We start from the raw sequence: 24,866 nt of genomic DNA, 5'->3' as shown, positions 1-24,866 counted from the left end.
AACTCGAATCCCGCATAAACTCCGATCTATACAATCCGTTTTACCCCATTTGAAAACTGCTCATGCTTAAAGTGTTTTCACCAAAATATAAATTCTTTTTATAAACTGGCAAGGATTTTTGTACGTAGGTTTCCACGTACGAATCTACTCTACTTTCTGAGTACCACCAAAGGCCCCCCTTGGGCCCCGCAGCGGTGTTTGGTGCCTGCACATGCCAGACCTGCCGCAGACAATGTGAGCTGCGGATGGCCCAATGAAGCGAGAACGGCACGTGACAGGCAGTACTCCACGCTGCACCTGGGGGTTCGTTGTGGTGCTGGGGCCCATGCTTATTATTGTTTCAGGGCAAGGGGTGTCTGTGTTTAGACATCCTGTAACAAAAAATGCGAGCCAAGAACCATGGTGGGTAGTAGAACAAGTTTTACTTCACGAACCTTCTGAAAGGACAGGTGCACCTTAGACGTGAAACAGACGGCCCCTGGAGAAATACAGAAACTCCTCTGACATTTTAACCCCATCAAGTGAAAACAAGTTACCGCTAGCTGAGCTTCAACATAATAATTCATAAAACATAAGCTATGTAGTATACTATTGTTAACTGCCATGCCTGTTGACATCTGGTACGATATGGTATGCTTTTTGTTGTTGTAGCTCACAAGAGTACATGGAAAAATTATTCGTAGTTCTGTGACTTTATGTTTTTGTTCCAATCGGTGATAATTCAAATCGCAATAGTTTCAAAATGGCGTCTTGTTCGTGTCTGTTTTGATTGATTAGTTTTTCTGTGTTTGTTATTGTTGTGAATATGGTGTATGCCTTTATCCATTGAAACCATTGTGTGATACCACCAGTTCTTATGAAACGACAGCTGCCTTGAGATATGTATGCAATAAATAACTTGCCTCGAGGGGTATTTGAAGGTTTTGGGTCAATGGCGGTCTACGATTGATGATATAGTTTCAGTGTATTGTTTTTGTTGGAGGGGTTGGACATTCAACGAAGCTTTGTTAATTTCGCAATATTCACTTAAGCGTCCGTAGGCCTAAATGTTGGTCTATCTTTCATTATAAATAAATAAATCCAAAGACGATTGGCTTTTTATAAGAAGTAAAGTTTGATTTCAAATTATATGTTTTCGTTCAACCCTACTATTTTAGAGCATGCTGTAGGGTGCGTTAAAATATTATCTGATAACTTAAACTTAAATGCATTTATAAAGCGCTATAACACTGTTTCAAAGCGCTGTACAGTCAAGAAAAACATTAAAATGCAGGATTAAAAAACATGAGAAAAATAGCAATATGGTTAATAATTTTATTAATATGAAACAATGAATGATTGGTTGATGCATTGAGCAAGAACCAGTTTAGGTTGATTTGATACGATCAAATTGACATTTTGTTGCGTGAGGCAGTTGACCATTTATTTTGTGCATGACTTAAAACAACGCAGACATTTATCACTTTCAACAGAGGGCGGTTGAGCGAATTTCAATTTGATCCGAACTCAGTGAATGTAATACCGTTCTCAAACGAAATAAAGCTCACACGTGAAATTATTGAATTGATAGTGGAGCTTTAAACGATCATAATAATTTAAAATTAATAAAGATGCTTAGATACAGGATAGTCCGACACCTCTTGTCTCAATAGTGCTGACTGTGCTTATAGCTCAACTTGAAACCACTGAAGGCCTATGGTAACCAACAATAGCAAACCCACTATGCGATAAAAAGGTACTCGAAACATATTGGTGAGGAGTGTTTATATCTGTACTCTTGAAGACGAACAGAGTATACTGTCCGAAACGTCGAGGCCCAACTGGCTCTTTTCAGAGCCAACACTCGCCCTAAGAGATTTACACATGATTGTACCCGCAAGTTTACTATTTATTTATAGTTTCTTCTTGTAGTGTACTCTTGTTCAAAAGTTGATCTGTAATTAAAGAGAAAAATTGGTTTGCAAATAAGCTGAAAAACCGTTGTGCACGAATACCTTTGACATAATGGTCTTTTTAACAATGGCTCGTGCAGGTGCGCGCACCCTACATATTTGACATTTTTATTGTTACTTGTTTACCTTATGACATTTGAATATTGGTTTGTGTTTTTAATAAGAATTGTTGTAGACGTGATGCGGTTCGCGTGTCAGTGACTATCGACCAACACGAGCCGATACAGAGCCGATGCAGCCGAAAACTTGCACCGCCAGACGAGCCTCTAGGCCGTGCCGCCACACCGCTTGCGGAAAGGGATTAATTTTAGAGCACAATATAACTATAATAGAGCCCAATGTATTGTGTTTAAAACACACAGCCGCCTTTCGGTAGTTCTACTCTCAAGTTCATGGTTTTTCAATAACTCCATTGACCATCAGAGGCGAACTCGCCGTCGGACAAAAGACTCGATTAGCATGGCCAAACCTGTAGATTTCAGGTAGTGGTGATGGAAATACTATAAAACCACCGAAAATACGAGATCTTAATGAGTAAGCTTCGTCTCCAGATTTATAAATAATCAAATGTTAGGATTTAAGTTAGTTGCACCAAATCTCACCCGTGGACTGTCGATATTTTGAATAGTTGTGTTTATTCTAGGCACGTATTTTCGGGGAAAAACGATTCCAATCCCACCCTCGGTATTCGGGTTTAGAAATATGTACATACGGTTTACTTTCACAGCAGAGTAAGAAGAAATTTGACAGGGTAAAGAAAAATGCTCAGCGGATCATAGGTTTAATCTTGCCATCCTTGGATATAGAATTTGAAACAAAAATGGTTGCCAAGTTAAGTACAGCAATGAAGGACCCGACCCACCCACTTTTTAATTGCTTTGTTTTTAATCGCTCTGGTATTAGACTCCGTCCACCACAAACAAAATCACTTCGTTTTCGACAATTCTTTGTTCCCAATTCAATTCATCTTTTTAATTCTTTAGTCAAACGGTAATTACTTATTTTTTAACTGTACCACAAATGTTTTGTATAATTTTAAAGTAACTTGTAAGTATTGTCAGTAATCTATTCCAATCATTCGCTGTAATTTTAGCAATAATACAATTTTTTCGTGGTTTTGTATTGTGCTTTACATTTTATTGTTCGGTTTTATGAACATGTTTATTATAATAATAATAATAATAATTTTTTAATGTCTCCAATTGCCAATGGAAAACAATTATCTGTATATGTTATGCGGACAATAAAGAATTATAATCTAATCTAATCTAATCTAATGATTCATTTATGTCTCTTAAAATGTTCAGAACCATTCGAGTTCGAGGAGAAAAATAAAGGTTTTTTCCTCATTTGGTACATCCCAAAAAACAGAGGTTATATCAGTTCATGGTCTGCAATATTTGTGAGGATTTTTCCTGACTTGAATTTATTCCTCCGTAGGCTTGTACATGCCTTTAAGTATTTGTGTGACTATCGAGTCCACTATAGTCTAAACTTCTTGTTTTGCATCGATAACCAGAGATGATGTAGGCCTGAACGACCTGCAAATCATATGATTGTGTAACACACTGTAAGTTATCACCCCAGATAAAGACTGATAAAGACAGGCTCATCTCCCATTTCACATGAACTTTTTAAAACCATGTCACACTCCTGGTTTGTTATAGAACGGGATTATTAAATACATTCTTCAAAAATATATACAACTCGAACATGTGCAAGTTGAATTTATTATTGCCGGACAAAAATAGTTGTTGGTCTTGTTATCACAAAATAACCCTCCGTAAGCCCCTCAAAGAAAGGGGCCGTGAAATCACATCCGAATTCTTTAAAAAGATTCATGAAGCCGTGAATCTTAACCCACGCTTTCAAAATCGTCACAATCAAAAGTGGAATTCAAGATCCATTTTTGTGCTGGGTATTGTTCTCTCGTAATGCCAACTTTGCTTAGTTGGATTAGCTATGTGTGTAATAGACCGTGGCATGCCACGCGTGCGGCAAGGTTTTGTTGGGGAATAACTCTCTTGAAAGTGCAGTAAAAGGTGAACTTTATAGAAAATATTGCTGGACTACGGAACAATGCAACACAGAAATTCAGGATTTTTGTTCAAGTAATCCTTCACATATCACAACACTATTCAGGAACGCATGCTTTACAATTATGATTCTCTGCAGTGTTTGCAATCTGTACAACTTTTAATCAAGAATCATACTTTTTTATCCATACTTTTTAAGATTTTTTATTTATTGTTTAGTTTTATCCTATTCCTACCCAGAAAATGCAGATATTCTTCATTATAAAAATACAACTTTCAGTGTAGGGTTATATCAAAAATGAACCAGTATTCCAAACTTTTGCAGGAGCCAACGGCGGGATTTATATAGACAATAGGCCTATACATTTGAAGCTCGACAATACAAGACAGTGTTGTCAGGGTTTCAGTGAACTAGATATTGAGCATTGCCCTTGGAAATAACAGGGAGTCAGTGTAAAATCATAAAATAGCCAGACAAGTTTAAAGTCATGTAGGTCCTCCCTTGTACTTTAAGGCAGTGGACACCATTGGTAATTACTCAAAATACCTTTAGCATAAAAACTTACTTGGTAACGAGTAACGGAGAGCTGTTGATAGTGTTAAATAATGTGAAAAACGGTTCCCTCTGAAGTAACATAGTTTTCAAGAAAGAAGTAACTTTCCAAGAATTTGATTTCGAGACCTCAGAATTAGATTTTGAGTTCTTTAAATCAATCATCTGAAAGCACACAATTTCGTGTGACAAGGGTATTTTTTCTTTCATTATTATCTCGCAACTTCGATGACCAATTGAGCTCAAATTTTCACAGGTTTGTTATTTTATGCATATTGTTGAGTTACACGAAGTGAGAAGACTGGTCTTTGACAATTACCAGTGTCTTTAAAGGCAGTGGACACTATTGGTAATTGTCAAAGACTAGCCTTCACAGTTGGTGTATCTCAACACATGCATGAAAATAACTAACCTGTAAAAATTTGAGATCAATCGGTCATCAAAGTTGCGAGATAATAATGAAAGAAGAAAACACCCTTGTCACACGAAGTGGTGTGCGTTTAGATGGTTGAATTCGAGACCTCAAGTTCTAAATCTGAGGTCTCGAAATCAAATTCGTGGAAAATTACTTCTTTCTCGAAAACTATGGCACTTCAGAGGGAGCCGTTTCTCACAATGTTTTATACTATCCTCTCCCCATGACTCGTAATCAAGAAAGGTTTTATGCTAATATATTTTGAGTAATTACCAATAGTCATGCAAACAAAATTCAAGAATCAAATATCGTGCCCGCGGGCTTGTGAGCTAGGAATAGACTGCCTTACCGAGGTCAAGCATTGTGAAAAATGCACAACTCTCAGCCAATGATCGATGGGTTTCAATTTGGCTTCAGTGAGGGCGCTGTTGGAGTTTTTGACTTCAAACAAGAGGATGCATTCATGAGTTACTTGCAAAATTGAAATCGAAGTTCATGATAGAAAAGGATAATTTACTTTTTGAGAATTCCATGGCAAACCTTTGCGAATATTGAATGTAACAAGGTGGTATCTTAAAAACGGTCTGGGGTTTAGAGAATAATATAAGATAAAAATTAATGGTATAAACGTCATTATTGTTAATGTGTAAAATCATTTTTACATTGTCATCTTTGGTTTTGCCCTATCCAAGTTGTCAACAGAGGGCAGTATTCCCAATATTGATATTCTGCATGAGGCATCAACTAATAAAAGCTACAAAATCTTGAACTGCAATGAATACCAAGATATAATGAATTATTGTATTAAAAAGTATAACATTATAATTATACATTCTAAGATTTCATTTTTGTTTTGTCAAAATGCATGATTTGATCTTCTATCAAAAGAATCCTGAAACAACTAGGTTAGCTCACATATGATGCATGGAATATATTTTCAAAATTTTCTTCACAAACAATTGGTGAAATATGGAACTATTACATAGCAATCACATCATTGTTCCAGGTTTTCTTGTACGCCAAAACTCTGCTTTTCCCGTCTGGAGTGCGTGCACAGCCAATTCATATGCCTCTTGGGGTGTGAAACCAATAACTGATGACCCTTCAAGAGTAACGCCTTGTTCCTCTGCCAATGCCTTCACCCTGGCTTCGATGGCGGCAGGTGAAGTGTAGCACACATCCTTGTAAGTAGACGTATGTGGTTGATTGTCCAGTTTATGTTTTTCTTCATTTGTCTTATAAGGTACATCTTTGGTTTTGTCATTTGAAAAGTGTTCCACATTGCATGCTATTTCAACCTTGCCCCCGTGGGCAAAGGCCATCACTCTGACCCCTGGAAGACCACCTGGTGTTGTTGACCGAATCCTTTTGGAAATATCGTGCCCAATGGAGACATCTTTTGTGTTGATTGTGACGTTGTAATTAGTAACATATAATGAAGCTCCAACACCTGAAAAATAAATGAAATACTTTTTGGTTAACAGGAGTTTTCAAAGGGCATTCAGGATGGTTTAGTTGTTTTGTCCCTTCCTTGAACCTCAATTTGAATCCCAGTTCGGATCAGAGCCGTGCATGTGTATTGGTTTGTGATTGTCTGTACACTATTGTGTGGGTTTTGCTTCTTCATCATTTTCTCTTCGCAGGTATCTTCAGGCCTATTGGTCACGGTGCAAAGCACTTTTGAAGATTCGTTTCTTTTATTTCCAGAAAGAATACAAATTTGCTTCACTGTTATTCCATATAGTAACAGTATGATTATGATTACAAAATTTTCAAGAGACAATTGTTAAAAACGTTCCACACTAATTGTTTCCCACAATGTGATCAAGTCGTACAAAGACAACTGTACAAAAAGAGTGATTTCAAACTTCACTTTAGACTTGTGTAATCATTGCACTTTTTGACCCCTGACCCAGAGGTCACATCAGTTTGACTCGAGCAGAGATCTTACCAGTGAGTCCAGATCTTGATGTTTCATATTAAAAACAATGAATGATCAAGTCATACAAAGACAACTGCACATAAAGCATGATTTCAAACTTTTTTTCAGAGGTCAAAAAGTTTGAAATGATGCTTTGACTTGAGCAGAGATCTCTTCTTACCAGTTAGTCCATATCTAGCTGATGGTTTACTACCAATGTCATGTTTGAGAGTACTGTAATCCATCTCGTCGTTGCCAAAAAACCAACCCACTTGCCTCCGTCTCGCCACAAGATCCGTGTTGTTTGGGTGGTCAGCGCTACCAAACAGGAAGAATGAGGAGCCAGGAACATCTCTTGCAAGATTACTGGCAATTTCTGTATTAAAAGTAAAGTACGGGATTGGTTATTACCAAAAAAGAGACACTGTTTACAAAGGTTGGCCACTATGAAAACTTTGTCCAAGTTGTGAAGTCGGCCATCTAGTTGTGTCGTGCATCATTGGCGATAACATGTTAACCTATTTTTTTATCAAATCAGTAAAACTTTCAGCCCGGGGCTAACTGCCACCTTGAATCCTGAAGACGAGCAGCACACAGTTCGAAACGGTGAGACCACACTGGCTCTTTTCAGAGCCACCACGCCCTCAAAAGAGAATTATTACATGGTTGTACCCGCAAGTTTACTATCATGTATAGTTTATTATTATTATTCACACATGCAAGGCTTCCAATGTCACTTGTCACCTTGAATGTTGTACTAAGCCTTATTATTGTACTCAGTAGACCAACCTCGAGCGAGGGCTCCACATTCCTCTAAACTGACGTCTCCTGATAATGGATAAATGGGCAACAGATCAACAGCTCCTAGTCTAGGGTGGCCCCCACACTGTTTACTCATATCAACCTGCCTGTATGCCTCCCTGCATGCATTGTACACACTTTGTGATAGATGGTGGAGGGGGGCTGCTATCGTCAACACAGACCGGTTGTAGTCATAGTCCGAAAATATGTTGAGAACGGTTGATTGGCACTTCAGACCTAAACCAAAGACAAATAGTTGAGATTGTTACCAAGGACATATCAAATGAGTGTCATTGTTCTTTAAATACAACTGTCTACATCTAGGTATCTGTTCAGCATTTAGATAATTAAATGCAAAGATTTGACCCGTTACAAAGTTTTGTTTACCAGTAACACCATGTGATAGCCTATACCCGTGTGTAATTTTTCTGCAAGAACTTGCCCTGGCAATAACTAGTTTTCTGCTGCCACAGAGTAGATTGGGACATTTGGACACTTGGAGACTACCAAATTCAGTTTGGAACTTCTCTGGCTGCTTTTGTGACTACTACTGTGCAGACCACCTTGAAAAAAATAGCAAAAACCAGGGAACTTTTACTTTCGCTTTGTATATTATCAGGCAACTTCTTACATTTAACCACAAACCGAATATTGATCACATGTTTTTGCCTCTGACAATCACTAGGTCAAAGGCACAAATATGGGCAGGAGAGAGCCTGGGGGAGCCTATCAAAGTTACACAAAAAACTAAAACCCTTCAGCTTCCAAGGACGCTGCCCATTGACCCCACCTGGGGCCCTTAAGCGGACCCTCGACAAAATTAGCCGGCATCCAATTTGCCCTAGTTACAACCTTTTATTTGATACTTCACAGTGCAATACCTCAAATGACATACCAAGTTTGTTATCATCTGAAGACATTTCCTGACTAGCACTTGAAGAAGATACAGCAGCTGAAGCTACAGACTCAACTATCTTGGCATTCCTGCCTTCTGAGATGTTGAGTAAACAAATGGCTAATCTCTTCATTGCAGTCATTCTGATCATTAGGCTTTATGACGGTAGAGGAGACATCTATGATCTATAAAATGTTTAAAAAGAAGATGAAGAAGTAGTACAAGTACATAAAACACTTGCGAGACAACATCAACAATAACAACATCAACAAAAGGGTACAAAACAAAAACCTTTGAAGTATTAAACCGTCTGACTTTCTTGGCTTGAGGCTAAAATGGGACATTATGGATGCAGGCATGCTCTGGACATGACTAGAATAAGACAAGAGGTACGATTATCGCCGAATCCTCAGTCACCAAAAATAGGTCGGGCGTACAAACAATTCTGATTCACCACCCGGCTCGCTCGGTCATTTTCACCTTTCATCAGATCAGATCGGATAGATAGATAGAGTGATCACTACCCTAACTAAGGGAGAGACATTTTGTCATTGGTGGCGAGAGGTCGTAATACTTTTCCTTCAAATGAAACTCACCGACAACAGGTTTACAAAGATGCACCAACCAAAGATTATACGAGACAGCATGAAGTTCATCCATGAAAATGAGGAGGCAGTTTGGGTCGTGACACAGGATCTTGCAGACGATACTCGTCGTGTGCTAAAAAAAACAACACTAAAGCAAAGTCCATTTGGTGTGGGCGCCCTCAAGAGTTGAGTTTAGATAATGTTTTTTCCCCTGCTTCACGACAGCCGACATTTTTTTCTAGTTTGTTTTGCTCTGACTTTTGTGTAATTTTTGTCAAAAAGACAATGTTGTGAATACTCAATGCCACCCAACATTACTTCAGGAGTTTCATCACATATCTACCTACGGTTGTGACTTGCAAGTCGTCTTTGGAGTGCCACTAAATAAGTGTCGGGTAAGACCAATTCTAAATCTAATCATATGTCTAAATCTAAAAACATCAGTTTTGACTTAATTGCACTAGCTAGGGCCTAGTACTCCTGCGACTGGGGATTTAAAGTTTCCGTGTGGCGCCACCACTTTTTCATTCGATATGAAATAATATACTAATATGAAAAAATAGGGGCCTTGTAAAAAATTAAATTGTATCTAATTCTAATTCAATAACGTTCAGATTCAGAATTCTAATTTACCTCGAAGTAAAAATAAAATGTCAATGAGATATCCTTTTTTGTAAACCAAAAAAGGAAAGTTATTTCATATTAATAAATACCTTGGACGGTTTCAAGTCTCTGATTGGTCAAAACCTGGTCACGTGTGGGAGTGTTCACGGTGGTATAAAGAACGGCTTTGGAAAATAGCGAATAAGTGGCCACTAAATCAGCATACATTGATTGTGTAAACCTTGCGTGTTGCACTGTAGGCCTATCGCACGCTTATTTATATCCCTGTTAGTTTCATTGCAATTGCGCACTTACGCGTACGCGCGCTGAAAATGTATAAATTTTGAGTGCGCACGTGTAACATGTGCGCGCATAAACTGACGCCGAGCTCATGCGCGCGTTTTAATGCACAAGGAACAGCTATCGTCCAATCATTTGCCTCCTTTGACCCACAGATCATTGTTTAAAAGAGTCACTGGTCTCAAAGATCAGTAATGTGATTAACGCACAAAAGATGGGAACAAAATGGGAACAATCAAAAGCTCAAATATGGCCCCTGAACATGTCTGGAAGTACCGCCGAGAGAAAAGTCACAAAATTTTGACAATTTTAGCCGGTTTAATTCGCTAAAAAGGTATTTATTAATGGGAATAACAGTCCGGCTAATTCCTCCATGGTTTCTGTCACAGAATGCACGTATCTCTCCACACACTAACTTAAATTCATTTAAAAATCGGCTTTAAAGTTAAACATACGTTGAAGAACTCGTCGCTACCCTTTTATTCCCTTAATAGTTCTCAATAGTTCTTGTTTATACTGGACAGTCATCTTGCTTTTTGAAGGGATACAATGATTGAAATAAATAGTTTTTAATGCTTTTAATTAAATGGTACATTAGCCTACTCGACAGCAAATTGTTACCGTTTTTTTTTTTAGTGAGAAAATGAAACTTGGAGGAGGGAGATCTTGCAACTGTAGGAGTAGATATTCGGGTCAATTTTTCTTTTAGGCAGGAATAACTTTGCCTGCGCTGTTTTGTGGGTGTTTTTGTTGCTGAGTTTATGCACTGCTGTTGAAGACACTATATACATGACATTCACTGGGGAAAGGAAATGTCAACAAACTTCTTTAGTTTTGTGTGTTGGACAAATTCTATTATCTAAAAGATTTCTAATCATAAAATGCTCCAGATTGCACAGCTAACTCAACTCAAACAAACATCGCATTAAAAACATTTAGAGGACCTTTTTTAATTCAGCGTGCTTTGGCCAACATTTTGGGTCCAGAATACCCCACAGTTTTGAAAAATCCTAGGGAAGCACCCAGATTGTGTTGCAGCGATTGCGAACAGACACCTACACTGAAAAACCCTCAGAAATCAATAGGCCCTATTATTTTGAAGGGAATCCTCTGTCAAAATAAATCTGCAGTGCTTCTCGCCAAGTAGTTTTTATGGTCAGTAATCTATGACCCTACCTAACCTTCAACGTAAATTTAACCTTGCCTTTGATTTTTTTCTCTTCTTTTCACCTACTTCATTTTACACAAAGAAAAATCCACATTAACCATTCTGTACAAGCGATTGATAAGTATGTCAGAAGATGCTTTCAAGGTTGGTAGAGAACAATGGGCTGTGAAACAGGCGAGCATTAGCTGCCAAGTCCATAATGCAAGTACAAAAGCATTCTCACTTAAGGGTTTCATTGACGCTGTGAGTGGCACTTGTCTAACAGCGAGTTAAGCTTGACTGGTAAATTCTCAAAACTGCAGGTCTTGTACACCTTGTGTACAAGACTAGAGTAAGAAAGATGAACACTGTTTTTGAATGAATGGGAAGGCATTGGATAACAGAATAGCCTATGTCTTAGTTTTATTGGAAGGAATTTGTCTTTGTTCAAGATATTAGGAAGTGAGGTCAGTAGATGTGTATTATAATTCTATTTCAAAACACAACAACGCTGCATGAATTGTGTGGTAACAACAAAGTTTACTGACCTGATGGACAAATCACTAGCCTGCACTCCAATGTAGTAGATTTCAGGGCCCAGTTCATACCAGAGTTGTATTAGAAATAATAATGTCAATTGGTTACATTTTCTTGAAAACTGTTCTGAAATGAACGGTTTTAAAATGAAGCATTGATATCAGTCCCCATATATTTGTTTGTAGGCCTACACACATGTTTTTGAAATCCCTTTTCCTAAGTGTGCACTGTGCATTTATCTTAGCCATTGCTGAACCCTTCAAAATCCAACTGCATGTTTTGTTTGATTCGTTAAGACTGAGAAAGTGCTAATGGGAACAAGCATACAATGTACATTATTATTACCACTGTATCATACACATGTACTATGGTCCAATAGTTTGTTTGTTGATGTCCTTTGTAAAAATAGTGTTGGGTTTTGTAGCACCAGTATGGAATGATCCTGGTTTAAAGGCAGTGGACACTATTGATAATTACTCAAAATAATTATTAGCATAAAACCTTAATTGGTAACAAGTAATGGGGAGAGGTTGATACTATAAAACATTGTGAGAAACGGCTCCCTCTGAAGTTTTCGAGAAAGAAGTAATTTTCCACGAATTTGATTTCGAGACCTCAGATATTGAAATTGAGGTCTCGAAATCAAGCATCTGAAAGCACACAACTTCGTTTGACCATAATGCGACAAGGGCGTTTTTCCTTCATTAATATCTCGCAACTTCGAAGACCGATAGAGCTCCAATTTTCACAGATTTGTTATTTTATGCCTGTTGAGATACACCAACTGTAAAGACTAGTTGTTGACAATTACCAATAGTGTCCAGTGTCTTTAAAATGAACACTCATTTGATTTATGGTCAATTAGTACAGTGTCGCCTCCTTGTTGTTATTGCAAAGGTGTGTGTGCATCTTTAATCAAATTGATTGCATTACAATTTTACAATACCTGATGAACAAAACACGGTGTGACAAAAAGAGTCTTGACATGCTCGTAACACTCAATGTGTATTACATGTCAACAGTTCTGGCCAGACATAGATTAGTAAGGCCCATACAATGAAAAAAACTCTGGACAACAGCCTGGTTAGAAAAGGTACATGTACAACTGCAGAGAGAGAAAGCTTACATTGAAGGCTACTTACTGCCTTGGAGCATCCTGATCTTTAAAGTAATTAAAATAATGTTCCCTGCACACTGAATACAGTGAATAAGTGAATCATGCAGTGTTCGACAGTGAATCATGCAGTGTTAAAAGGGATCTCCATGTACATCATAATAAATGCTAGGTATAAAAAAAAAATGCTATGTATAAAAAAACTAGTACAAAAAGTGTTTGTTTACTTTATTTATTTTTTTTTAAAAATAATCTTTTGATTGTACTGTTAGGCCTACTGTCTATATCGTTTTACAATTATGCATACATTATCTAGTTAATCACTATTTGCACTTTTCAGAAACAGAACTTTTCTCACTGAAAGTCTTCCAGAACTTAATGTATCCATCGGGTGTTGATTTTGTGTCAAATTAAGATATTTGTTTGCTGATTTATAATTGTTTTGATATTTATAGTATGCATGAATCCATGAAGGCCAATTTTTACAGAGCCGCTTTGAAAAACAGAAAGTGTTTCTTACAGGGAAGGTACCAATTGGTAATCACTCTTAAAATTGAAGTAAATGGTCAACATTTTAATCTAATGTAACTAAAAAGGAACTTTGATATCAGCTCCTTCCTTGCAGTAGACCTTAAATGCACATGACGTCATTTTAGTAGGGCGCCTTCACCTAGAGGTCAAAAGGAGGTTGTTCATTGGGCAATCCTTTGCACCACGCGTACAAATCTGTGCGTTTCGATTGTTTCAGCACCGTTTTTCCACTAAGATGGCCGCTGGATGACGTCAATGCATAACATACAATGTGTACACTATCAGCCTACAATGCTGAATCACCCCCTAAGAACAGCACAAACTGTAGCCATTTGAAGTACTGTATGACTCTTATTTTAATGACAAATTTTAATGTGTCAGATGGACTGTATGATGACAAGGTCTTGGTTCAATCTGCATTGAGTGCCATGAAAAGCATGAATATATATTCAGATCTTTGCTGAATACAAAACATATGAAAATTCACACAGTGTTTTATGCTTGACATTGAGACGTCACTAAAATGCTTAAAAGGTTGATGTACAGTGTTGGTAATCGCTGCAAGCAATAGCATGACAGACTCAAACAATCTTCTCCCACACCCTATACATTTACTTTGCCTGAGGTGCACAATGAATTGATTGCACTTGTTTTGAATGCAGATGATCAAAAAGCAACAACACTTTAGGGCCTAATTAGTTTCAAACAAATCAAGAGGTTTGTCAATGATGGTGTATTCTTAACTTGAAATGCAATAGTTTTAGATGAGTTTGATTTGGTTTGTTTTATTCTGTTGCAAACTGAAACAAGAATATATTCAAATACATCAAACAAATTTTGATATCTCAAGATGAAAAAAGAGAAATTTTACTATTGCTTAGCACTTTTGGATTTGAATAATTCTATTTGCTTTGTCATTTCATTCTGCTTGGTAATTTCATTGTGGAGTTTTATACAGTATGGGGGAAGTCATGTGAATATTCAATGATCTGTTCAGAGGAGCGTAATTGAAAACACCCAATGAATACATACAACTAGCCAGTTGCTATGACAACAGCATAGCAAGCTGTGAAGATGGCCTAATGGCATCCATCATATCCATTCTACACATATAAATCTATCATTCCCAAAATCATTGAATAAGTTCATCTCTTTAAAGGCAGTGGACATTATTGGTAATTACTCAAAATAGTTATTAGCATAAAACCTTACTTGGTAACGAGTAATGGGGAGAGGTTGGTAGTATAAAACATTGTGAGAATTGGCTCCCTCTGAAGTGGAGTAGTTTTTAAGAAACAAGTAATTTTCCACAAATTTGATTTCGAGACCTCAAGTTTAAAATTTGAGGTCCCGAAATCAAGCATCTGAAAGCACACAACATCGTGTGACAAGGGTGTTTTTTTCTTTCATAGTTATCTCGCAGCTCTGACGAGGTTTGTTCTTTTATGCATATGTTGAGAAACACCAAGTAGGAAGACTGGTCTTTGACAATTACCAATAGTGTCCACTGGCTTTAAAAGGCAGTGGACACGATTGGTAAATACTAAAAATAATTATCAGCATAAAACCTTACTTGGTAATGAGTAATGGGGAGAGGTTGATAGTAAAACATTGTGAGAAACGCCTTTCTCTGAAGTGACGTAGTTTTCGAGAAAGAAATAATTTTCCAGGAGTTTGATTTTGAGACCTCAGATTTAGAATTTGAGGTTTTGAAATCAAGCATCTGAAAGCACACAACTTCGTAGGACAAGTTTTTTTTTCCTTTCTTACATGGAGTTATCTCGTAACTCCGACTAACAATTGAGCTCAAATTTTCACAAGTTTGTTTTTTCATGCATATATGTTGAGATACACTTAGTCAGAAGGCAATTACCAATAGTGTCCAGTGTCTTTGTCAAAGACCACTATTCTCACTTGGTGTACCCCAACATCTATGCATAAATTATGAATCTGTGAAAAATTTCATAATTGGTCATTGAAGTTGCAAGAGAATAATACAAGAAAAACGTGTGTGGGTTCAGATGGCTAAAAAAGGCTTGATAAAGATCAGACCTTAAGTCTTTTAATATTTGAGTGAGAAATTACCTCTTTGTCAAAAACTACATTAATTACATTCATTTCTCACAATGTCTTAAATACTATTAACAGCTCTCTTTTGCTCATTAAACTTGCTAACAACTATTTTGAGTAATTACAAGTGTCCAGTGCCTTCTATTAGGGTTTAATGAAAGTTCTGTTTTATACTTTTGGTCGGGGTGGGATCTCCTATAAAGTATAAGTCAGGAAGCTGCATTCTCTCCCACGCTTATTTTCACTAAAAGCTTAGTCAACAAAATAAATGTAGCCTGGTTGTAGCCAACAATAAGCGGGGCAAGTCAAATTTGGAATCCCTTTCTTTTACCAGTATTACTGTGGTCTTAACAAAACACAGCCCCGACGGTAAACATTTATTTCAAAGTTGAAAAACCACTTGGACGGCATTGGTCATGGTGTAAAATCGTAGTAGCAGAGAGTCAGCTACACTTTTGACGTACGCAGAAGCAGTACAGTTGTGTTGCATCCTTAGTTTGCCAAATTGCTTGATTTTTGAGATCAGGGTGATCGGCATGGTGTTCGTAAGGTCGTATAGCTGTGTGAATGATTATATAGGAGCTTCAATAGACATAACTGGTTAAGGCAAACCTCTAGTCAGCTTATGCATACTAACCCGTTCTTTCTCACTCTCTCTCTTAATCTTTCTAGTGTACAGTCAACTCTAGCTCGTCACACCGACGATGGATTCCATTCAACAAGATTCCATTCTATACATCACCGCTGCTCTTTGTACCTTCCTTGCTATCTTAGTGTCCTACCGTTGGCTCGTAAGACAATCTGCTGTCAAAGCCAAGGATGATGGTCACAAGAAAGATGCGGTTGCTAAGGAGACGGAGGAGACAAAAGATGAAGAAGAAATAAAAACGGTAAGGAAGATGCGTTTCCCTATAATATTAAGTGAGATTATTAATACTATAAGTTATCACACAAGCGTGAGTGGAATACGGAGGAGTATAACGCTTCTGCGTCCTTCGGACGAGTTGGATATATGGGACGCAGACATGCTTAGAAATTTTTCTTCAAGCAAACTTCAGGCAAGGCATTTGGCCATCAGCATTTGGCGCAAACGCACCACTTTTGAATGAACATTAACTTCTTATGAGCTGTTCGTTTTGCATAATATATAGCTTGTAAAATCTCAATATGCAGGGTGTGATATGGGCTGTACGGTTGAAGTTTATATCAAGTTCAAGTTCTAAACTTGAGGTCTCAAAATCAAATTCGTGGAAAATTACTTCTTTCTCAAAAACTGCGTCACTTCAGAGGGAGCCGTTTCTCACAATGTTTTAAACTATCAACCTCTCCCCATTACTCGTTACCAAGTGAGGTTTAATGCTGATAATTATTTTGAGTAATTACCAATAGTGTCCACTGCCTTTAAATGATAATGGCATGCACATTTTTTGATAATTGTGTTTTCTAACTTATGTTTGTAAGTAACTTACATGTAGTTCTAACTAACGATCTTCTTATTCATCGTTGAATAGTAGCCTATAAGAAATAACTTTCTTATGAAATGAAAGTTTTTCGAAATGGCAATGAGATGAACCTATCATTTGTATTCAGTTTTTTAGAACAAATAGTTTTGGCTAAACACAGATCTCCTTTTTCGTTTTGAAGAAATGAAAACACCTTGTTTAAAAAAGGTGATGATGTCAGTGGATAATGGTTGACAAATAAGTGTGGGACATGAATTTTTTTTTTATTAAGCCCCATTTTCAAAGTTCAAACCAGCATCTTCACACAAAAAAACCTACTAAATAAATTAATGAATAAATGAATACAATTTATCCCGTTTCAAGAACAATAAAATATGGGGAAAAACAGTCAAGTTGTTTCATTCAACAAAACTATTTAAAATGTTGTGCTGCTGAAGTTCCAAAATAAGCAAGCTGAAGTTGTAGAATGCTGTGTTTTATCACATGGTATTTTGTACTATTGTCTAGCAAAGTTTTCCTCCTTTATTGATCCCTCAAATGTGTATGATTACGCACTTACTTGGCGTCATTGTGTTATACTTCCAACAGATAAAGTCAACAAAGGTCACATATGATAAATTGTTGAGTTTTGAATTGATACAATACGGCATTTCTGCACTGTACTCATGACTGTTTGTGTAAGTGGATACACGACCTGTCATCAAACGATTGTACTCACAGTCAAGATTGTCCTTTCGTCATTAGTGTTTGTAAATCGTGATACCTTTTGGATACTATTAATAATTACTAAACGCTACTTGTCATTTCTGGAAATTCTAACAAATTTACCTGTCAAAAGAAATGTAGTTAGTTTAATTTGTTTATGTAAAAATAACTAAACTAAACTGTACTTGTCATTTCTGGAAATTCAAAAATATTTACCTGTCAAAAGAAACGTAGTTAGTTTAATTTGTTTAATGTAAAAATAAAAAAAATGCGACATTGCTGTTTTGCAAACTGCATGGGTGGACAAACTTAAACAAGAGGGGTTGTGTGGCCAGATTGCATGAGGTCTAAAACTTATCAATCCTGTTCTCATGATACATTAAAAAACAGTTAACTCAGGCCCCTGTCTAGATAAAGACAGGCACTGGTCTTACAGCCCCAAGTATTTCATTAGACAAACGTGCTGTGACATAAGCTTTCTATCCATGTCCGAGGTGATGTACATGTACATGTACATGTAGTGTCAGCTTGCGTGCATGATGTTATTTTATTCACTATGTAATAGTGTATGTACAAATGTGTGCACCGATTGCGAATCTTTGTGTGAAATGAACGCAAGGTCAAAGGTACAGATCCGGACATCCGCTCAAGGATGTTTATCTGGCATAATTCATGAGCCTAGAAGTGTGACGTAAGATGTGGGCTATGAAAATGGCCCCTTCTGGACAAACTGTAGAGGATGTGAATCACTCAGATTGGTTACATTTTAACAATTTTGATTACAATGTTTAAGACCAATTAAGAACTCATGCCACGATAGTGAAGTTCCACCGAACATTCCACTGAACTAAAAGCTTAAGTAGTAGTCCCTGCCTATTTTTCTACCTTACGCCTAGGTAGTAGTTAAAAGCAGGACAGTTATTTTCAGGACTGAGAAGTCTCCCGAATTCCAAAAATCTATTCCGCGGCAAGACAGTTCCCTAAGAACAAAATCTACCTGGCAAGTAGATACACATGGTGTTGATGCAATTATTGTGTCCATTTGTTTGATGATAAATTATTTCTTTGCTTCCTGTTGTTCACCAGCCACTAAGTTGCCCCTTCGGATTTGTCTCAGAACCTCGCCCTCCTAAGGACGAGAAAGAGGAAGTTGAAGATGAAGATGATGATATAGATGATAACATTGACAACATCAACGACCTGTTGATAAACAGCTCCGATATCCAACCTCTAGATGAGGATGAGAAGAAGCGCCTTGAGGAGATTGCGGCCATGGAGAACCAGGAGAAGCTCGACCGTAGGAAGATCAAGGAGTTGGAGGAAGAGGTCCAGAAGTCCATGTCTGAACAACAGCTTGATGATGAACGGAAGTAAGTTTTGAAGAATATTTGCAATCAAATACATGCAGAATTCTCTTGAAAAACTTACTTGGTAACGATCAATAGAGAGCTGTTGATAGTATAAAACATTGTGAGAAACGGCTCCCTCTGAAGTAAAGTAGTTTTTGAGAAAGAAGTAATTTTCCACTCAAATGTTAAAAGACCTTTTTAGGCATCTGAAAGCACACAAGTTTGTACAGCAAGGGCATTTTTCCTTTCATTTTTCTCTCGCAACTTCGATGACCAATTGAGTCCAACTTTTCACAGACTTGTTATTTTATGCATGATGTTTGGATGCACCAAGTGAGAATGCTGGTCTTTGACAATTACACAGCGTGTCCTCCTACATGTACATGTAGTTATAAAAGTATTATATGCCCTCCAAATTGTTTTCTATGGTCTAAAAGAAATTGTAAAGAACATAATCTACAGAAGTCTAATAATGTTTCATTATAGAGAACGGAGCTCGGTCTAATGTGTTCGTTTATTCTTGTTCTTTCCATAGTTCTGTTAACCAAATCTCGGGCATCTTACTCGGTTGGGATTCGAACCCACGACCTTTCTAGAGCAGTGTCTTACCAAATAGATAACCGTGATTGCCCGGCAGCTAGAGGCAGTTTGAATCCTATGTTTTAGCACCGGGTACCACATTGATTTTGGTTTGCATGGGGGGGGGGGGGAGGGAAGAATAAAAAAGGCCTCAATTGTTTAGTCAACACTGTAAGCGTCACAATGTTTTGTGGGGGTCAGCTACTTCATACCGTTATTTTCTTTTCATAATATGTGCGCCTATTGTCTATTTGTTATTTACTATACATGTACGTGGTTTTACATATAGTGTTTACTGTAAATTTGTGATTTTAATGTTTTTAGACTCGCAAACCAAAGTGAGTTTTACTGTATAGGGCTACATGTTTGAGAAAGAGTCTGCTAGGGTCGGAACATCAGGCCATTAACTATTTTTTGCATTTATACCCTCGGTCCTTTTGTTTGGTACTTTTGGTTAGTGTTTGCAACAGCTAATTCTATTTTCGCATACATGTACATGTATTGTATGTGTGGCAATAAAACAGACTATTGACTACTGACTATTAATTCCTACCATTTTTCTTTTATTTGATGCAGAACTCGACAGGCCCAGCTGGAAGCAATCTTTTCCCTGATGCAGGAGAATAATGATCGTTTCGGCATTGAATCTGTGGATGATGTACAGAAGCAATACAAACTGTATGTGTGACACCCAAACTATCATCATGTTCATTTTTATGTTTTAAGACCTGGTCACACAGGTCTCGATAATAAGAACGAAAACGAGAATGTTTAAAATGCACGCCCTCGATCGGTTGAAAAAGCATGGGCGTATTCTGCGTGGAGCAACTCAACCAATAGAATGCAGTTATTATTGTGTGTTGTTATCATTATCGATTTCGTTATCGCTGCAGTGTGACTCGGCCTTTAAAGTCTTCATTATTTATACCACTGAGTTCATAACACCTTTAATATTTACTAAACACGCATCCGGGCTTGAGTGTGGGGACAAATCCACATTACAGCAGGGCTTGTAGTTTACAATTTGTACTGGACCAGAACATTTGGTACTAGACCAGCAGCCGATTTCACAAAACGCTAGGATTAATCATAACTCGAGTAACTTAGGACGGGTTCAATAAACCCGTCCTAAGTCCTAAGATTAATCCTACTTGAAAGTTAGGAAGAGTTTGGTGAAAATTGACGGCTGAATCAAAATCTACAGTGTCCCATCCTATTTATTTGAACAAGCACTCATGAGTCGTATGGGTAATACTTTCATTCAAAAGAATCAAAAGATATTTATATGACTCAAAATTGAAGATGGGGTGATGTATGTATATTCCAAAAAAAGACAGGACTATCAGACTTGTGCGGTTGTTTACTGGCCCGTTGCTAAAACACTGGGGTATTAGGCCTGTGGTCTGGTGTAAATTTCTAGCCCTGCAAGATATAGTCCAAATTATTATATTATGTCATTTTCACTGTTACTAATTATGCATTGTGGAAACCATTCGCGCTTTATAAAATATTTGTACATTTTTCATGAAATATGAGAAGACATTTCCAGAGGTTTAAATGGAAATGCAAAAGGAAAAGGAACAAAATCACATAAGAATTAAAACCATATTTATCCATCAGCACTTTTATTTTGTCCACTGTTCACGTATAAAACTGCTTCTCATGAAATTTCACAGCACACTTGATCAACAAAAGATGGAATGCTTTGTAAAATATTTCTATGGTGAGTCATTTGGTACAATTTTCTGACAATTCTCACATGATTGAAAACCCATGAGGTGTAGGAAGTAATAGTGAATTTCTACCCCAAATGTGTGGTGGTATCTATGGCTTTATCAGAGTTTCCAGCACAAATTCTTTGAGTGAAGGCCTGATGCAATTTGTAGCCGGTTAGGACACCCCACAAATTAATACTCAATTGCACATGATGTTTGGTATAAAATCAAAACCTTGCAGATGCTGGTCACACTGTGTTGCACAATGGGTCAAAATATTGTCTCAAACATCATGTTTTTTTTTCCAAAAGGGTAAAGATCAAATTTCAAGCTAATTTGACTATGTATGAGTGACTTCAGAAGGGCCCTAGGTAGCTAGCTCTGCATCAGTTATTCTGTGGTTTGTTGGCTTTTATTGCCAACAAGTATTTTAAAACGTTGTTGTTGTGAGAATGATTCCATAGTTTCATTGGTTTGTCCTAAAGTTGCAGTTAGTAACAATTGTAGGTGCAATTGACTTTAATTGTCTTTATAATAAAGTGCAATTAGGTTTTGTAGGTTTTGGTAGCCAATATGGAGCTTTCTGAACTGACTATAGGTAAGTAAGACCTCAAGCTTGAACCTTAAATGCAAATTTACTTTAGTGATAAATTGATCTTACAGACTTTTGTTTTGCCAAATGATAACCCACCCCAAATACATGTAGGTCACAAGAGCATACTCTTTTCCATTCTGAAAACTGTGTGGCTGAGCAATCTTTATTTCTCACTTTACAACCGTTTTTTTTTAAGGGATTCAAGCCGGTCGCTAGCGAATTGTCGTCCTATGAAAGAGTTAATACAAGTATGGTCCTGCAGACCTTATTGTTGTTAGAAACAATGAGTAACATTTTGAACAAGTTTTCCATGAGTAGAATGGTCAATGCTAATGACAAATTGACCAATTTAACTTTCACTACATTTTGCACTTAAGAGTAAGTTATCTAATGTTTGTTGGTAGTGTTTAGATGTGGGAGTTTTGCGTGTATTTGAAAATGAGAAAACAACTCGAATGAAGACTACATTTTTAACTTGAAATCAAATATTTTTTAGATTTTATTTAAACAACATTCTTGAAAATGGCAATACCCATAGTAATTTGTTATAGGCCTTAATACAATTTAAATTTGTATTTCAAAACAAATAAGTTGTTAACTTCAGCACTGTAACAAAATTAAAACTTTGGACAGTGATGCATATTTTTTCAGAAACCTCTATTTTCGATGCCCAAATTTGTGCAACCATAGGTTTTATTAACACCCGTTGGGCAAAAAGGAAAAGGAGGTCAAGTCTTGGTCTCAGGCGTTCATTGTTGAGTCATTAAAATGTTTACTTCATGGTTAAAACAATTTTTTCCATCAATATATAATTTTGTGAAAATACAGAATTGTATACACATTTATAACTCAATATAGTTGGGACCACCTATGTCCCTAAAGTTGTTTGCGAGACATGCAGTCTATTGTCACTGTTTTAAGTCTTTGTATTTTGTTTCAAACATTGAAAGTAAAAGTAGTGTGACCCACCACAAAGAACCTTAACAAAAGTTAGAATCTTTCAATTTCTCATTCGATTATTTAAAAATCCTCCAGTCCATCATCTTATAAAGGTCAGATTTGTGTTTCCCTAATGGCTGCCTATTGCTGCAAAGAAACTTGGCTGCGCTTAAAGGCAAGGTTTACATTCGATTGTTTTAATCCTGCAGACAATAAAAAACCAACCTGTGAAAATTTCCCTTCAAAAGGTGGTAGCATTTTTGATATATCACGGAAACTCTGAAACGTTTATGTCAACATAGGACTTATAATCCACCATTAGAATAGGCCCCCCTACACAATCACAGAAATTGTTTCTGACAGTTAGGTTTCTCAGTTTCAAAGGTTGGATGATAAAAACTGATATATTTTTCCATAACCACATTACTTAGAAGTGAAATAATTCTCAAAATGCTTTATACTTATGAAAGCTGCTGTACATTTTACATCTAACCAAGTAAGTTTTTATTGCCATTAATTTTAAGAATGCTTACCAAACATATCTTCCCTTTGAGACTGTGGATGCATTCAAAGAATTATCTGTGAGTTTTTAAGTCAGCCAAGATTCAAAATGAAGATACATGTACACCCAAATAGACTTGTGCTGTTTGTGTTGGAAAATGAGAGTTGGACAAATCAAATATTTGTGTGTTTAGACGAGTGTATCAAAGGTTTTTAATCACTATAGATTGTAGGTATTGTATTCATAAGTGTGGAAGGTATTTTAATTGTACATAATGTTTTGTTTTTTAACTATCTCCAATCTTTCATTGGGAATTTGGGTTTACGAATCCCTTAGTTTTTCACTGTTGTTAACTTGGAAGTTTCGTAATTCACGCAGAAATTGATGACATTGTTATGCCAGGCTTTTTTCTATCAGGTGTTATGGTTTATGCACAGTACTGAATCCATCAAAACACAGCAAAAAGTTGGTATAGCAGCTTGGTTTACAAGTAATTTGATTTTCAACTCCTGTCTGTTAAAAAACTGGGCCCAGTTTCAAAGAGCTACTTAAAGCACAAAAATGAGCTTAGCGCAACAAAATGATTAAGGTTACATGTACCATTCAAAATACCATTTGTGCATGGTATCCTGCTTATTTCTGCTAAGCAGCTCCAAGAAATTGGGACTTAATTGGTCGAGACCCTTTTTCTGTCAACCTGTGCCTCATTGCATAGAGCCGCTTACATAGAAAAGCAGCTTGGCACATAATGCTGAACAGAATATGGTTACAAGCCAATGTGCCGTGTATTACTCAGCAGAAAATTGCTAAGCAACAATGTCTGGTTAAGCTGAGCATCTAAGAAAATTTGATGCAACTGGTACACAATGTTATTAACATTCTCATCGATGGAACTATGCACCATTCTATAACAAGTATACACAAATATAATACAAAATAGAAAAAAGGAAATTACATAATTAACATAGGCACAGTTTTATGGTATAATAACGCCAATCTTGCCCCTTCAAACAACTCCACTGCTTTACAAACTTCAACTTCGTTGTAAAATGTACACCTCGATACATGGTAAACATTGAGTTCTCAACTTCAAATCGTTTTTAATGTTGGTCACCTTGGCTATTTGTGTTTCTTGTTCATAATAATATTTCAGAGTTTTTAAACAAGTTGAGCAACAAATTAAACCGTTAATAGCACATGTATTATTTTGTTGGTTCAATCTTAAGAGTTTACCTTCACCGAGTTATACTATCATTAATTTTTTTTTTGTAATGTGCTACTTTTTATGCAGTTGTTGGACATTTTTTTTATGTTGGGTAATGGGTGCAATAAACATTTGTGTTCAAAGTAAAGATATATGCACTTAAATGTTGGTTTCCAATTTGTGTTTTTATTTATTTCCCACAATGTTTCGTTTCTCACATTTTTTAGAACATTCCTGAACACTCTCTGATCTGTTGGAGACAAAAACCACAGGCTCTGTTATATTTTTACAGCACTGTTACAGCTTTTTATTTTATTAACATCTTTTGTTTATATATAAGGACCTAGTGGGTC

At 36.8% G+C, this 24,866-nt stretch overlaps 2 protein-coding genes across 3 annotated transcripts; one reads left to right on the top strand and one right to left on the bottom strand.

Annotated features, from left to right (window-relative positions):
• Positions 1-5,184: 5,184 nt before the first annotated feature.
• On the bottom strand, positions 5,185-9,283 carry LOC117292752 (glutamate formimidoyltransferase-like). Of its 2 annotated transcripts, none has more exons than XM_033774903.1 (5): positions 9,170-9,283; positions 8,574-8,758; positions 7,667-7,915; positions 7,059-7,253; positions 5,185-6,406 (listed from the first exon to the last, which is right to left on the bottom strand). In XM_033774903.1, the coding sequence occupies exons 2-5, from the start codon at positions 8,722-8,724 to the stop codon at positions 5,946-5,948; spliced, it is 1,056 nt and encodes a 351-aa protein (XP_033630794.1). In that variant the 5' UTR covers positions 8,725-8,758; positions 9,170-9,283; the 3' UTR covers positions 5,185-5,945. The 2 variants fall into 2 exon arrangements, with proteins under 2 accessions (XP_033630794.1, XP_033630795.1); XM_033774904.1 differs by having other exon boundaries at positions 9,199-9,283.
• Positions 9,284-9,376: 93 nt separating this feature from the next.
• Positions 9,377-24,677, top strand: LOC117292521 (matrix-remodeling-associated protein 7-like). The gene is made up of 4 exons (XM_033774596.1): positions 9,377-9,555; positions 16,135-16,352; positions 18,717-19,000; positions 20,135-24,677. The coding sequence occupies exons 2-4, from the start codon at positions 16,167-16,169 to the stop codon at positions 20,244-20,246; spliced, it is 582 nt and encodes a 193-aa protein (XP_033630487.1). The 5' UTR covers positions 9,377-9,555; positions 16,135-16,166; the 3' UTR covers positions 20,247-24,677.
• Positions 24,678-24,866: the final 189 nt, after the last annotated feature.

This window comes from Asterias rubens, chromosome 7 (assembly GCF_902459465.1).
Source record: "Asterias rubens chromosome 7, eAstRub1.3, whole genome shotgun sequence".
In the NCBI taxonomy this organism is placed as follows: domain Eukaryota; kingdom Metazoa; phylum Echinodermata; class Asteroidea; order Forcipulatida; family Asteriidae; genus Asterias; species Asterias rubens.
The sequence above is the reverse complement of the archived record's forward strand: the minus strand, read 5'-3'. Positions and strand labels throughout refer to the sequence as shown.

Excerpts from the sequence above, each read along its gene's own strand:
- LOC117292752 (XM_033774903.1), bottom strand. The coding sequence starts at position 8,724 with ATGATCAGAATGACTGCAATGAAGAGATTAGCCATTTGTTTACTCAAC. Across the intron at positions 7,916-8,573 it reads TTCAGATGATAACAAACTTG|GTCTGAAGTGCCAATCAACC; the intron begins GTATGTCATTTG and ends TCTTTGGTTTAG. Across the intron at positions 7,254-7,666 it reads ATGTGGAGCCCTCGCTCGAG|AAATTGCCAGTAATCTTGCA; the intron begins GTTGGTCTACTG and ends CTTTTAATACAG.
- LOC117292521 (XM_033774596.1), top strand. The coding sequence starts at position 16,167 with ATGGATTCCATTCAACAAGATTCCATTCTATACATCACCGCTGCTCTT. Across the intron at positions 16,353-18,716 it reads ATGAAGAAGAAATAAAAACG|CCACTAAGTTGCCCCTTCGG; the intron begins GTAAGGAAGATG and ends GTTGTTCACCAG. Across the intron at positions 19,001-20,134 it reads CAGCTTGATGATGAACGGAA|AACTCGACAGGCCCAGCTGG; the intron begins GTAAGTTTTGAA and ends TATTTGATGCAG.